This window comes from Castanea sativa, chromosome 9 (assembly GCF_040712315.1).
Source record: "Castanea sativa cultivar Marrone di Chiusa Pesio chromosome 9, ASM4071231v1".
Classification (NCBI taxonomy): domain Eukaryota; kingdom Viridiplantae; phylum Streptophyta; class Magnoliopsida; order Fagales; family Fagaceae; genus Castanea; species Castanea sativa.
Window position 1 is genome coordinate 9,481,048 of NC_134021.1, and position 17,444 is coordinate 9,498,491.

Below are 17,444 nucleotides of genomic sequence, written 5' to 3' on the forward strand. Positions count from 1 at the left end.
TTTCTCTACATCTTTCATTTATTTTGACATGGTATTATAGCTACCTTTCTGTCGCGCTTCACTAGATATTAAGCAGCCCATTGTCAAGTATCGCTTGATTTAACTGTTCGCCATTGTCTTGCTGGTAAGCAGCCATTATTTTTCTTCAAACAAGGCACTTTCCCATTTTATTTTTCGCATAAATTCCAATTTTAGGGTTTGTTTTCTTATTTGAGACTTTCAGGCCACACAACTTAATTAGCCAATCACACAACCTTTTGCAAATGTACACGACAATTATTTAGTCTATCATTTAAGATTTACGTTGCTAGTATAAGAAATAACATCTTCTAACTATTAGACCTACTTTCTCTAATGCATGCGTGGGATTGGGATATCATAGAATTGATCATAGTGCGATTTGACGCAATGCAGATCTAGCCTCAAACGGGCCAATGCTGGACCGTTGACTGTTTGTTACTTGCTTCTTCTTTTTTTTCTTCTTTTTTTAATAGCGATCGTTCTATATTTTTTGAAATAACAATAACATCCTTAAGGAATGAGTAAATGACATATACACACAAATTAAAATTTTGTATACGGTCTGTCTCACATTCTCACTTCATGTTGGCCTCGCAAGCACAGAGCTAACCCTTGAGGCAAGATGGGTCTATTACAATAACTCAAAAGTGATACAACAAATTACAAAAAATTTCACACAAATTACTAATCCATGATCCTCTTAAGTGTATGATCATGACTATAATTAAACATGGTTTAATCGACGTGTGGAGAGAAAAGGAGGCTCATTATTATTTCTTAGGAGGATTCACATAAGCTAAGACTGCGTAAAAAGTCTGTGTAAGTGTAAGGAGCAAGAGCACAAAGGCAGCCAATGCAGAAATAAACGACCAAGGGGTGTCAAAATACCTATACTTGAAGCCTGCCCACTGTACATGCCAACTATTCCGATAATAGTCGTGAACATCATTGAACAACTTCGACAAATAACACAAATCAATATCAAACGCCACATCCTTACCCAAATTGTTGATGAACCGAGCAACCTCGGCCTCGGTCCCAAAGTAATTATCGATTATGTTGCAATCACTAAGGTACTCCACGTCCTTAGCTGTGTTGACAAGGCAATCCAAAAATGTAGCGTAAGTAGTAAGGTGCTTAGAGGAACTATTGTGACATTGCTCGAATGCCACGCAGTTTACCAAGAAAGATGTCATGAAATCGTCGATGGTTATAGTAGGCATCTCGATCACACCGCGATGGAATTTCACAACCAAGAAGCTGTCATCTTTGCCTGGATTGAGACAAATCCCCGAGCGACGTAGCTTCGAGACACAGTGGATGATATGTGTGGGTATGTTGCCCCTCTTTGGCAATTCTTGATGGGGTGGGATAAAACTTGAGCGTACCAAGTCAAGCAAATGCAAGCCCTTGAGATCTTTGTGACTCTCTATGATATCTTCGCGCCTTTGAATTATGTTGTTAAAGAATCGCAAAGCAAGCAAGGACAAAGATGGACCAGACTCCTCGTTAGGCATTTTTGTAACCTCAAATAAACGTTCCAAAACAAAAAATGGAATCTGATTTTCAAGTCGAAGAAAGTCCCTATAGAAAAAAGCTATTATCCAAGCCATGGTGACAATAGGGTCATCAGGCTCAAACATTTTCAGATTGTTAACCTTTCGAAACAACTCTAATATAAAACAACCATCAACTACCATCATTTCAAGGAACTCATCAGAGCTGAGATGAATGGTCTCAGAATAGCACTCTCTAGCTTCTTTTTCAAGTGGTTGTATGCTTTTCAAGTAGTCCTCTAAGGTTAAACCTATAGTTTTGTTCCTAGAGAGCAAAGAACCTAGGTACCTCCACTTGTGCTCCTCGATCATTTGTAGGTGAGGCTCACCACGATGATAGGGGCCGATGGAAACGATTTGGGGTTGATACGACTTGCCGTTGATGTCCATTAGGCTCTTGGGGACTCTGAAAATGCAACATGCTCTTTTGCCTGCGGCTTTGCTTAGTAACTTTGGGGTTTGGCTGATCTTCTCATGCATCGAATCTAGGTGATCCTTGTTGATCTCCCAAATACTCACTATGTGATTGGCTTCTCCTTCTACAGAATTGGTTCCCATTGTGGATTTTGGTTTTTTAAGATTATGGTTGTGAAGGTAAAACTGGATTGGCTATGTGTGATGGAAGTTTTAAGAGGAGAGAGAAGACTCTGTGACTGAAAGGTAGATGTTAGGTATTAGGAGAGATTGAGAGGAATGGATGGTTGGATGAAAATTTAAATCAGCTGGGGAAGAGTTTTCTTTTCCTCTTTCATTTGGTTTTGGTTTTGATATTGGACAACCTTAATTGAGAAGGTCCATCCTCATTGATATGAATCTTGATATAATAAAAATTTATGTATATGCTCTTTGTTTTTTTTGTAATACTTAGAGAGATAGTGTACAAACATATTATTTATGCTAGCTTTCGATTTTTGTATTTTCTTGGGAATGATAGATGATAGTTATTATAAGATTATATAGATTGTAGACTTTATCACTTTGGATTGATTGGTGGTTTTGATTAACATCCTCAAGACAATGACATATATATATATATATATAATGTTCAATTAATTTGGGATAAGATCAATCAAAGTCAAAATGTGATCAAGAAAACTTTGAAAATTATTTTAGTTAATGGTTCTCTTAGAGACTTAGACAAACTATTTATTTTAAGATAGAAAGATCTAGAAATATATTTCAATTAGCCTTATTTGTTTTTTCTTTTTCCAAATTAAAAAAAAAGTAATAGTCTCCTATTAATCCATTTATCACTTTCGTTTTAATAATTTAATAACTACAACAAGTGGAGGAGCAAACCTTGATTTTTCTTACAATATCATTGTATTATAAGATCCTTCACAAGTCATTTTAAATTAGATTTCTTATAGATGAAACTTTTAATATATATATATATATATAAAGAAAAAGCCTTTAACATTTGAAAACAATATAAGACATAGGTTTCTTTTCACTTTTAGTAATTTTTTGTGTGTAAATTCTAGTAGAAAACATCATCAATGAATATAATTCACATTTGTAACTGATAATTTTCTTTTTCATGTAGACAAACAATGATCACTTTTTTTTTACGTAATTTATAATATTGTTTTTTTTTTTATTGATATGATATGATTTCATCCTATAGTATTTACTTTATGATGTGTATTATATCATCATGCCAAGATACTAATTAATTTTTTTGTATAAATGGAACTAATCAATATATATATATATATATATATATATATATATATATATATATATATATATATAAACAGATACCTCATGTGAGAAAGTACAAGGTTCTACCAAGTAACATGTTCTTTGCAAAGGGAATTAAAATATTTTCAAGTGCCATATCAGAGATAAGAACAAATTAAATATTAACTTTTTTTTCGTTTGGTTTAATGTTTTAAGACTTTTTTAATTAAAAATATATATTCTTTATATCTTTTGGTCCAATGTTCCAAGACTTTTCATCCCTTACACATACCATTTTCAACTCTTACACTTCTATCCATTTATATATACCTATCTATAGTCCTTCATGTCATCCTATATCAAGTATACACATAACAAAAACATTGTCATTTACTTTCAATCTTTCGATGACACCTACCTAGCTCTAACATTATTGTCTCATCTAATCTTAACTTGTATGAGTTGGCTACAATCAAAGAAGGGAGGCTTGCATTTTATATTAAGTGACAACGGCAATTATGATTTGTGGATTTTGTAAATGATGTGATTGACTGTGGGTGTTTGGAATATGTGTTTGTTTTAGAATTAAGGAGAGAAAAAAAAAACACGTTCTATATCAACTTTTATTCTACAATATTTCTCCCAAAAAAAATTCCTCAATTGAATAATTATAATAGATATATGTGTGCAATTTATAATTATTACTTTTTATAATGAACTCATTAATCATTACTAATAAAGTTCTATAACAATTATGCTATAATGCATATATAACATTTTTTAAAACTATTTAACATAATATATTACAATATTATTCGTGCATTACACAACTAACTTATAAGTAAATAATAATAATTCATAATACACTCTTATATTGAACCGTGAAGCATTAGTTTTTTTTTTTTTTTTTTATAAAAGTGAAGCATAAATTATTTGGGCCCAATTCCGTACCAAATTGTGCTAGTAAATGAGAAGTCTTTATTATAATTTCATCGAAACATATTTATATTGATAGCGGATATAAGCTGGCAGAAGTGATTTTTCTTTTTTTTATTTGCATTTGTTTGGTAGTTGGGGAACGTGCTACCAACGACTCTCTCCACATATTGCTGTCTTTTTCTTTCATAACTCTCTTTAAAGTATCCACTCGGAGAGGCTCAACCATCAAGCGAAAGTTTTGAGGAGTCCTATCTGTACGTAGGATCTAGGTATATACTTACCAGTCACTAAACTTTACAATACATTGGATCAAAGTGGACTGAATTAAACCAAAGGAGATAGAATGAACCAAATAGAACTGAAGTAGACCAAAAAAAACCAAAATAGATATAATGGACCGAATAGGACCAAAGTGGACCGAATACAACCAAAGTGAACAAAATGGACCAAATAGAACTGAATAGGACTAAATTAGACCGAACAGGACCAAAATGGTCCGAATAAGACCAAACTGGACATAATGGACCGAATACGACTAAACTAGACCGTATAAGACCGAAGTGGACCGAATAGGGCCAAATGGACCGAGTAGAACGGAAGTGGATAGAATAGGACCAAAGTTGACCAAATAGAACCAAAGTGAATCAAATAGCACCAAGTGAACCGAATAGAGCCAAATGGACCGAAGTGGACCAAATAAAGGAGGGTGCTTTAAATCACATGATTCATTATCAGATTTTGAAGGGAAAGTGAAGTGGTGTACAAGCGGGGGAAGAGAAATCAAGGTTAATGCTATCATGGGGAAGAGAGTGAAGGAAGAAAGACTTGAAAGTTGAATGGGAGTGGTGATGGAAGAGTAGCAAGCTTGCTACATTAGGGTTTTTGGATATTTTTTAAGAGACCGTCACTTGCTTAGGGCTGGGTTTTGTTCCCATTACTTCTTTAAAAAATATCTGATGTAGAAATTTGTGAACAAGACTACTATTTAGCTGTTTTGGTTTCAAAAAAAAAAATCATGGGGGAGTTTGACCGTGTCCATTTGAAAGCTATATAATACCAACCGTAAAAGTTATATGATTCAACAGTAGGAAAAAGTGAAAGCAATTTTAATGGTTGAAGAAGTTTGTAGCATATAATTCTTTACATTGGAGAGATAAATCAATAATTTTTTCTTAATAAATATTTTGCACTTTCTCAACAAAAAAAAAATTATATATATATATATATATTGCAAGACAAGCATGAGAAAATTAATCCTAATGATTCATAACTATAAATAATTCTAGAAAATAGATATAAATCATGCAAGGGCATAGCATAAATCAATAAATAACCAATATGAATACTCCAAATTAATAAGTAATGCAAGGACATATATAATCACTATCTTTCTTGGGACTTACAATGTCCTAAATGTGTAGCTTGATGAGAAGGTCTTCGGTGGTGACTAAGAAAACTCCAAATTCAACACTAATAATTAAAGATATATGCGCCAGCTAGAATCTCCTGTTTGTGAATCACAAGAGAAAAACAAAGCATAAATCAACACCAAGAGAAAGGGGAAAAAAAAAAAGGCTTCCAACCCCTATTTTATAATTCTTCAATCTTTCCCTTAGGTTAGATTATCCGTTGAAAACGCAACTATAGACCCTAAAAACGCAGCTATAGGCTATAGCCGCGTTTTCTATAACCACGTTTACAAATGCGACTTATCCTGCGCAACAATAGCCCATGCGGGTCTAAAGCCGCACTTTTTTAACCACGGCTACAAATCTGAGCCTATAGCTACGTTTTTCCACCTGCGGCTTCACTACAAAAAAGTGGACCTGTTTCGACCCTTATTTTTCGAGGGTTTATTAAAATTTGTCCAAATAAACACTAAATATAACACGTGGGTGACTATTACTAGGCTTACTGAGAAACTTCAAAATAAGTCAACATATAACCCTTGAAATAAGTGTTGAAAAAAATGGCAGGTGACTATTACTAGGCTTACTGAGAACCTTCAAAATAAGTCAACATATAACCCTTGAAATAAGTGCTGAAAAAAATGGTGGGCACACCAGTGTGAGTTTTCGCTTTAAAATTTGTAGATTTCCCAGTACCCCTCGAAAAAATACTGCAAAACATAAAGAATGATTTATTTCTAAGCAAGACTGAAAAATTTTGTATGAAAATTTCGAAGTATTTAGGTCCTCCCTGTCTTATTCTCTTTCATTTATTTTTCATCTTTTTCCTTTGATTTCTCTTTCTCTCTCTCTCGCTTGCTCTCAAAGTAGATTGCATTTTCTCTATGTACGAAGATGAATCACCAGAATGTGAGGAATCTCTGATCAAAGGAAGGAATTTTCCGAAAAGGACAGCAGCGCCGACGAGAACTATCATACTCTCTCCGTTACCACCTCCGGCGAATCTTCTGATGATAATTTTTTTTTGTAAAAATTAAGTTCGTACCTTGATCATACATAACGCAATCGTAGTGATTGAATGTTGTGCATTGCTCTATGACTCAGTCTTTGTTTTTATTGATTGACTATGGAAATTAGGGTTCAATTTTGGTGTGTGATTTAAAACTTTGCTTTAGTAGCTGAGTATTTTTACAATTCAACATTTCAACCAGCTATAGATGGAGTACTGATGTTATTGTTACAATTCAATTCAACATTTCAATCATACATAACGCAATCGTAGTGATTGAATGTTGTGCATTGCTTTGTGACTCAGTCTTTGTTTTTATTGATTGACTATGGAAATTAGGGTTCAATTTTGGTGTGTGATTTTAAACTTTGCTTTAGTAGCTAAGTACTTTTACAATTCAACATTTCAACCAGCTATAGATGGAGTACTAATGTTATGGTCAGTAAAAATTCTAAGTCTTTTTGCAATTTTTTATTATAAATAAGTCTTTTTGTAATTCTATACTCAATTAATTTAGCAGGCTGATGCGAAAGGAAATAATAAAATTGGCTTGGCCAAGCTAGGATTGATTTTGGTTTTAGATTTGTGATTAATCAGGCTCTCTTGTGGTTGAGATTCATTCAATAGATATAGTGTCCAAGGAAACTGCAAGAACTTGTTTCTTTTGGTTTATATTGTATTTATTCATATTACATTGGTTGACTTCTTATGATATGATTGCCCTGCTCAAATGTTTATCATAAAATACTTTATTTGAAAGATAGTTGGTTTAATCATAAAATGCAGTTGGGTTTGTGTATTCAAATTTAGTTTTCTTTCTCTTCGTGTGTGTGTGTGTGTGTGTGTGTGTGTGTGTGTGTGTTTATTTCAATCTACATCGTCCAACTTGTTGGCTTTGGTGGGTGAGTGTTTATCTACCGGGTATCATTGTTAGCTATTGGGAATTTGTGTTTAGTAGTAGAGGAACCTACATCGTCCAACTTTTACATTGTGTTTGGGATGATGGGTTTATTGAAATGCTATTGGCTTTTCTTTTGATGGTAATTTGGAATGGACACGGGTTTTTGTTTAGATAACAAAATGGTTAAGGCAAATTTAGTTTTGTTTCTTGTTTTTTTTTTCCAGTGCTTTGGTTCAAATTTTATGATTGAAAAGGATGGGCTCCAATAGAATTATAAATATTTCTATTTGACAGGCTATTCGAACGTTGATCTGGTTCCTATCCAGGTAGTTAATTGAGTGAGTTTTGTCTTGCTAATCCTCATTTCTTTTTTACTTAGCAAAAATAAAAGATCTATATTTTTTCTTGTCGTTTATTAGGCCCCAATAAGTTGTTTCTATTGGTTAAGGCTCCCTGTTCTTTCAACCTGCCTCTGCATTTTCTTCCCAAACGTGATTTTAAATACAGCAAAAAGGTAACAATTCCCCTTTATTTATTTATTTATTTTGGGTTAAGTAAAAAGTGCAACAGCAAAGCTATATAAATAGCATGCCTTTTTATCAAAAAAAAAATTTCTGTTGTATGGTGAGTCTACTTGCTTTTATGTGCATAAGACAGTTGTATACCTGACATGATAGTGGATAGTCTTGATAAACTATTGTTCTCACTTTTCATTAATTGCTATGGGTGCTTCTAGCCAAATTACTTATAGATTGCAGTAGAGTGTCCTATTTGAAGTAGGAAATAGGACACTGTTATCGTCTCATATAAAATATAATCAGACAAGGGAGCAGAAAGCTCCATGTATTGCAACAAGAATAATTCATGTTCAGCGTAGCAGGCATCTTACCAATAACGACACCCTGCTCATGAACAAGAACAACAAGGTCCTTAAATATTTCATTTGCTTGTCCAATTTGCTCTTCAATGTCCTTAATACCCTGTTCCCTTTCATCAATCATAGCCTCATTGAAGGAAATTTCATTATCCAACAGAACTACCTCCTACCTGCACATTTTTGTTCAAGAAAATTGAGAGTGAACAAAAATTCTCTCAAGCTTTCCATGTCTTAGAAAACACTTTACTAGGTAGATACAATCAAGTTATGAACCAAAGCAGATTTGATGTCCACCTAAAAATTCTACTATTTATACAATTTCAAACATGATTTCCATCTACAGAAAAAAAAAAAAAAGAAAAAAAAAAGGATGATTTAGTTTACAAAAGCCACTCCCATCAACAAGAACTAGTATGAGACAATGAATATGGTTGTCAACAATCTCTAACAATGCAAGCATTACAGCTACAATCTATACAAATTTACAAAGTAACAAAGATTCATCTAAGTTTTAAACAATTGTGATATACAAAGTGGACTTAAGATCTAAGATCTGCTATGGGTGTTTCTTTTACCCTCCTGGAATTATGATTGTGCTGTGGAATGGACTGAATAAGTCTACAGAGTGGGTTAGACAGCAGATCTTCTTTCCAATAGAATTATAAATATTTCAGTGACTGCTTGAAAATAAATTTTAATAACTGTGATCAATTATACATAATCTTATCTTACACAGATGTGTGACTGCCTAAGTTATATCTCATCTTTAATAACCGTGACTGCTTGAAAATAAATTTTTTTAGGGACCAGAAGTTTTTTGGAGGGAGAAGATTTTAGTTTATATAGCTTTAATTAATAATAATTGTCACAAGCTACTGTTCTCTATTTTTTGTTTTTTGTTTACATAACTGTAAAATAACAATAAGTTGGTTTGTTCGTCTGTTGAGATTGACCATTATGCCTTATGTGACCAACTTAGGTCATATCACCTAAGTTGAAAGGAGAAGTAAAGCACCTCAAAAGCATGCTCGAACAACAAGCTATTCAAATGGCAGAACAACAAGCTATTCAAATGGTAGAACAAAGAAGACATTTTGAGGAACAACAAGCTAGTCAAATGGCTGAACAAAGAGCACATTATGACAATATGATGATGCAAATGTTCAATTATATCACCTCGCAATCAGCCCAATCTAGTAGTGATCACTAAGGTATGAAGATTAACTCAAGCTAGTGACTGTTTTAGTACTATTGGATAAATTTGGAATGACTTATTGAGTTGTTTACATATACAATTTTCCCCCATGAGATGTCGATGCACATGCTTGTGGATATTCTGGGTATTGATTTTCAGTTGGGTTTCGTGTGAAAAAACAGAGATTTTTGGTTTTGATTTGTGTACTTGTATGTCTATATATAATTAGTTGTTTTAAGCTCAGCTGAGTGTTCATATATATATATATATATATATATATATATATATATATATATATATATATATATATATATATATTAATGGGGATGGTGGAGATTGAGATTTGGGATATGAATTTGTTGTCTTTCGATTGCTGACCTTTTCTTGTGTGAACAATTGAAGTTTGTGTAATTAATTGGGAGTCTGTTTTGATACTGAGAAAATAAAAAGTATTAATAATCTCAATTTTGCAATTCTTAGATCTTTTGGGTTTTTCCTGGAAGTAAAGGCCTTGAATTTCAGCTGAGCTTAGTGCAACTAATTGGGTTTCTTTTTAGTGTCTCAGGAAGCACTAAATCAAGATATATTTTCAGTAAATGGGTAATTTATTTAAATAGGATTTGCCCAGATGCTAAACTTAGTGGTTTGGTGTTTCTTTTCGTACTGTAAATGGGTAATTTATTTAGATGGTATTTTGCCCAGATGCTAAACTTAGTGGTTTTGGTGTTTTTTTTTTTTTTTTTTTGTACTGTAACTGACAATAGATGGAAAATTTACTCGTATTTTTTGGTTGGGGAGGGGGTGCTATAAAGGCTGAAGCTCCAAATTGATAATCACCTTCCATAAATCTTTTTGTTTTTAAAATATTGTTCATGACCTATCAAGTTGTTTTAGCAGATGTCATGTTAAACTAACTAAAACATGTTCTACTTTCTCGTTGTGCAGCGGGTGTAGCAGAAGTTACTGGGAAGGAACAAATAGATGCACAGCCAACCAAGAAGGGAAGGGGAAGAAAACAATAAATTTGTTTGCTACTAGACATATAGGTTTTGGACAAATTTTAGTTGATATCATGGATGATATGCAAAATCTATTGTGCAGTCATTTAATTTCTTGTGCAAAATCTAATTTGCGTATTTGGGTTCTTGTGCAGTTATTTAATTTCTTGTTTTAAGCTTTCTGTAAGTTTTGGTTCTTACAAACCAACTTGATTCTCACAAGTAATATTAGGATCAAGATATCTTCGTGTAATTTAGGAAATACAAGTTCAAATTGCACTAATATGCTTCTTCAATATGGTAGTTTCAACATGAATGAATATATATATATATATATATATATATATATATATATATATATATATATATATATATATATATTGTGCATGATTGTGGTTTTTTTTTTAAAAATAAAATAAAATCTTATTTTGAGGGTCAAAAGACCCCTTAAATAACCTTATTTATCAAGGGTTGTAAATATAAATCTTTTAAACATTGGTAAAAGGTTATTTAAGGGTCTCTTGACCCTCAAAATAAGATTAGAGCACTTGTTTTGAGGGCCACAAAGGCCCTAAAAATTTCATTTTCAACGGTATATGTTTCGAAGGTTATCAAGGGTCAATTGGACTCTTAAAATAAATTTTTTCAAGGTTTTTTAATACTTTTTTTAGGGGTTTTGACCCTTGAAAATAGTCAGATTTGTTGTAGTGCTTAAGCCCCGAGACCTATTGCTGCATCTTTAAAAAACGCGGCTATAGACCCGCTTTGGGCTACGTTTTAGACGTAGCTGTAGACAAAACCAATGTAGGGGGCTTTAGCCGCGTTTATAAACGCTACCCACAAACAGTCTATAACTGCATTTTTTTAAACACAACTATAGGCTTAGACTTGTAACTGCGTTTTACAAAACCCAAACTTTATATAACAGAAATTATACTTTCAATTATTTCTAATGTCAGAAGTTACATATTAAACCCAATAACTTTATACGTAACAAATAAATTCTTAAATTCTTAAATCTATTTCAATTCAAACTCTAAGTCATGCTGTGAGTGATATAAAAGAGAAATAATAGAGTACTTGAATTAAGATGGATTCAAAATTTTAGGATTTGATTTGTACTTATGAAAGTATAGGGTTAGTTTGAAAAGCCCCAAAATTATAGAATTTAATTTATGAATAAATTTAGAGACACAACTTTTTTCTCAATTTGTTAAAGTTGCAATTGTGAATCAATCTCATCATCGATATCTATTTTATTTAAATTTTCACAAGCATCAGCAATAAGACACTTAAGATTATCCATGACAACAGAGGCCAAGGATCAAGATCATACTCAAAAAATTAATCCATTCAAAACATACCCACTTTGAGACTACTTGTTAGGAAATTTTTAGATCTTAATTAATTTTATAGTAGAATTAATCAACTTGCTAAATTAACCAGTTATAAATTCATATTTATTTCTATGTTAATTACCATAAAGCAGCATATACCATATGAAAAACACTAGACAATTACACAATTTATGGTTATTCAATGAAAACTAATGAAACAACTGTACTGACCCCAGAGTAAAAATATACCCACTAATAAAATTAAACTTTTACGAAACAAAAAAACAAAACAAAAAACTCTATTTTATTTTTGCTACATCATGTAGTAAATACTTATGTGGCCACCCATAATTTCAAATAAACTCTTCTACGGTAGACTTTGTTGAACTTGGACCTACTGCTCACGACTTCAAGTACCTAATTGAAAATTTTCTCCATAACAAAAATACTGGGATGAAGGTTTTGTGACTTTTCAAATTCTGATCTTGAAATATCCCACACCTCTAACCTTAGTGACTAAGTATGCCCATATCACTTTATTAATGATAATTAAATAGTATTTTAAGTAAATGGAAATTTAGAAAAAATAAAGGACACTACACTGATGTGGAAAGTAAATAAGGTGTAATTTTCAAATATTAGATTAATTGTAATTTAAGTAATATGAAATGGTAAATTAGTAATTATGTACTACTTAGCTATTATATAGTTATAGAACTACAAGTACCACTTTCCCTTTTCTACACAGATGACACCTCACCCCTCACCCACATCCTATTCTATCTTCCTGAACATTCCCACCCCAAGGTCATTCTCATGTTTTAATTCCCTCTCTGTTACTTCTCTCACCTGAAACCTTACATCTCTCTAGTTGAAGCAACAATCCCTCCCCTCACTCACCCGAATATATATCACTCTCTATCTCTCTCAAGAATGGATCAACACACTATGAACACTAGGGTTCAGCTTCTAGGTTTAAGGGTAAGAAAATAAAATGATTTCCTTGCCATGGGGTTTTTTTTTTTTATCGTCAAAGTTTTGACTATGAGGATTTTGAATTATTGTTTCTAGCTTAGAATAATTTCTGAAAGAAGTTTAAATATTAATATCTTTAAAATTTGTATGTGAATTGTACTTTAGTGGCTTTTGTGTCTCTTGTGATGTTGGTATATAGAATCCATGTTGGAAAAGATTAAAACTATGGTGGTTAATTTAGTGTTTTGAGTGAAAATGCATGTCTTAGTTCCTTGTTCTTTCTGTTATGATAAGTTCAAGCCTAAATATAAAATTGTTTATTTCTTGGTTAGAGATGTTTCATTAGTGGTTCTTTATATGTATAGTATTAATATGGGGATGTGTTATTTAGAAATATCATAATGTTATATTGTACAAAGTAAAATAAAGATACATGCATGTCTACTAACTAATCTATGAAAATTTGTCTTTAAATGAAATATAACTCTTATGAATTAGTAGACTATATAATAAGTTCTACCATCATTATGTTATTACCATGTTTAGGCTGGCTTCCTACATGGGAATACAACAAGTCTTTGCTCTTATTGACCCTTATTTAGGAAATGTTTACTTATATTATTTGTACCATAGTATTACATCAATAAAATAAGGCAAACAATTGGCATTGTTGTTTGAAGTAAAAGGCCCATTACGGCTACGCCATTTGGGCATTGACAAAACATCTTTTTCTGTGTAATTTTAAAAATATTTCATTTAATTTAACAAGATGTAAAACCTAATTGACTCTTATACCCTTTCATTAAGCTTGAATGTGATAACTTAGTGAGGTTTAAAGTCTAAGAAAGTAATTTCCAATATATGCATTGTTGCTTCCCCATTTCAAGCATGTTTAGAATTTAGTTTGGTTCCATTTGTGACATGAAGTGAATACGAACATGAATGTGATGGTTTCTCTTTGGCTATGTGACTCATGCTATTGAATGTATGCACGTTATGTTTTGGGAACCTCTCTGAGTGGGGATTAGGATTTCCTTGATTTTGAGAGCTAGGTTTTTGAGATGTATCTATAAGTTTATGCAAAGGTAGAATTGATAGTGATAAGCTTTGATATTTGATATAGGTGATCCTAGCATCCAAGTTTGAGCTCCTTCGACTTTAGGGTCTCAGTTCCTCTACTTTCAGGTGAAGGATAAATTATATGGGCATTTAGTAATTCATGAGATTATTTTAAAGTGTATTATGAATTAAAAGATTTTTATTAAAGGTATGGCATGTAATCATGTTTCAGACGAAGATATGTTCGTGAGCTTTCGAAACCTTATGTATATAATTTAAGCATATTGATGTTATTACTAATTCCACAAATATGATGTTTAAAGAAAATAATGGAAATCCTATTATGATGAAATGTTATGCAAACTACGAATTTCAATATGATGTATAAGTATAAAATGTTTTTGGGTTATGTCCTCTGGTGATCTGAACTTAGCCAGTGCAGTTAAATTATTAGCTTTCCATGAAAAATGTTATCTGATTGGCCATTAAAAGTGGTGAGGACTCTGTTGTACCCACCCTTGTTGGGAATGGCCAACTTGTGGAGGATGCCAACCAACCCCCATGGTTGATGATTTGTGTTATGATATGACCTTGGGAATCCCTAGCATTGTAGGGACTGCTAGATGTCTGGCACAGTGGTGCAAAAAGTCTCCCAATTCTGTATAAACTTATCATATATAGACTACCCAAAATGTTATTTATGAACAACTATATTATATTATGATCATGAGAGAATGATTTTTGTTGGAATGCATTATGAAAAGTTAAAAGATCTCATGAAAAGAAGAAGTTTCAAATGAAAAGAAAAGTTGCTCTTTAAAGATAAATGTTTCTGAAGTTCTGTTGTACTTTGTAAGGTTGAAATTATTCAATCATTTTGTTGGCTTTATTCAGTGCCAAATTTGCTTGTAATTCAGTATTTAGAAACCCGGTATTTAGGTGGGAATCATGTAAGGGTAGTATGTGAAAGAGTGTGAAGAAAAACTTAAGAGCATGCATTCAAGAAGGGCCTCGCGACTAAATCTCATGACTAGCTCACGACTGGTGAGTTGCCAAAGATGGCACACATGTGAAGCATGCAGGGGGAGCTGAAGGGTCATGCTAGTTGTCGCACTACAGGACAAAACCTCCAGCTAGCCAAGCAGTTAGCTCGCGACTCAAACTTGCGACTCGTTCCAGTTGCGAGCTCGAGTCGCTAGAATGCCTTGTTTGGCTGTAACTAACTTTTCACATTCCATACACACTCTACTATAAATACCCTTATACCCACAAAATGTTGAGAGCTTCCAGAGAAAAATTTGAGAGAGAAATCCTAAAGAAAAACAAGATTGACTCATCCAAAATCTTCATCCTTTGTTTCTCCAAATTTTTCTACTCTTACCCTCTCCATTATTACATCCTTGAGAGGTACATTAGCCAAATCCTTATCTCACTATACCCATATCTGTGAGGAGTCATTTTGGTACTTGAGAAGCAATTAAGAAGGGACCAATTCATTTTGGTTGATGCAATGGGCTTATTGCGGGATCCGGTAAGCCAGAGAAGACAAAGTTTGGCGTAACCCTATTGGAGCAAGAAGCTTGGAAGGCTTAGGTGCACTGGGTAGATTAGGCTTTGATGGTATTCTGCTATTCATATATCTCAACTTCATTCTCTAGTGGATTATTGACTACTTGGAGAGTGGCGGAGAGGTTATTCGCCTAGGACTTATGTTTCCTCTTCGATAACACATCATTGTGTTGTCTTTGTTTTTGCATCTCTCTTCCCTTCATCTTTACATTTTAATTGTTATTGTGGTTGTGATTAATTTCGGTTTAGATTGTTTTACCAATTCTGATTTAGCTTATTTTCATATTTCACACATATATTATTTGATAATAAGCTTGTTTTGGTAATTTGTAAATTGGGGGTCTAAACGTTCATAGGTGTTTTACACACTTTTTGAACATTCATACTTTAAAGATATTGTATCTGATGAAAAAGTTTTAGTTTTCTATAAAGATAAAGTTTCTTATGAAAGCTTAAGTTAAAAAGTTATCAGATATCTATTCTTTAAAAAATGATAAGTTTTGTGATTATGAAAATTATAATATTTTATGAGAAGAAGTTTATAAAAAAAAAAGTTTTGTAATTCGTTAAAATGTTTCTAATTTAAGACAAAGTTACCAATTATCTGATTTAAGTCAAAATGATTATTTTATAATAAGAATATATATATATATGATTTTAAACGGTCAATATTATATTTGGTGACTTTGTAAGAAATATAGGAAATTCAGTTTGAAAGGTTTTGTAATATTATTCTGATAAGAAAAAAGAGAACAATTATTTTCCAATAAAAAGTGTATAAAATGAAATTATTTTCCTATTTGAATATTTATAAAATGAAATTATTTGATTTACATACATTCTTATTACATTCTCGTGTAATTTACCCTAACTAAGCTATGTAACTCAGCCTTTCTACTCTTTCAGTCAACAAGTTTTATTTTGAAGCAAAGGGAGCCTTAGTTGAGTTTTGAAAATAGCTGATTTTAATTTAAAAATTGTTGATCCTAATTTAGCAATTTGATCTTTAGCTTTATAGTATTGTGTATTTTAGGATCTTCTAATTTGAGTTGTATATTTTAGTGTAATTAGAGATGTATTATGTGAAGTGTAGAAATTAAATAACCGGTAGATTATGTTATTCGTTGAGTACAATGTAGATGCTCTAATTAATTGAAAATTTTATATCAAGAAAGCAAAGAAATAAGAATGAAAAGAAAGAGGAAAGCTTATGTTTAAAAGTTCAGTTAGTTCTTCTTAATATCATATTTAAGCTTGATACACTACAAAAAACTGGACCTATAGTGGCATTTGGGCTATAGTGGCGTTTGTAAATGCCACTATTGTACCGCAATTATAGACCTATAGGTCTGCCCTATAGTGGCTTTCTGCGAACGCCACTATAGACCAATTTTTAAATTTTTAAAAAAGGCTATAGTGGTGTCCCCAAACGCCACTATAGGTCAGACCTATAGTGTTAAATGCCACTATAGACTCACTCTATAATGGCGTTCTGCCAAAGCCACTATAGCCCAAAAACCAACAAAAAAAATATCTGATTACCGAAAATTAATTTTTGTAATCAAAATTTTTTTTTTATGGAAAAAGTTTTTTTTATTGCATTAAAATTGTAATTAAATCAAAAGATTAAAAAAAAACATAAATAAAACAAAATACAAACAACACCATAGCCTAGCAAATTCAAAATGAAACACAAACCCACCTAAAAAAAAAAAATTCAAAATCAAACATGTACAACATGCTCACATCTAAAAATTAATAAATAAATAAATAAATAAATAAATAAAAAACATAGCAACTACACCCCAACACATTCAGCCATCATAGACCAACCTGCAAAAAGAAATCATCAAATAGATTTTGAATTTTTCACTACTTTCTTGGTTCCATTAACATAGATATTATCACATTTGAGA

At 32.2% G+C, this 17,444-nt stretch overlaps 1 protein-coding gene across 1 annotated transcript; it reads right to left on the minus strand.

The window, feature by feature from the left end:
- Nucleotides 1–768: 768 nt before the first annotated feature.
- LOC142609758 (UPF0481 protein At3g47200-like) lies at nt 769–2,493 on the minus strand. The gene has a single exon (XM_075781469.1). The coding sequence runs from the start codon at nt 2,133–2,135 to the stop codon at nt 792–794; it is 1,344 nt and encodes a 447-aa protein (XP_075637584.1). The 5' UTR covers nt 2,136–2,493; the 3' UTR covers nt 769–791.
- Nucleotides 2,494–17,444: the final 14,951 nt, after the last annotated feature.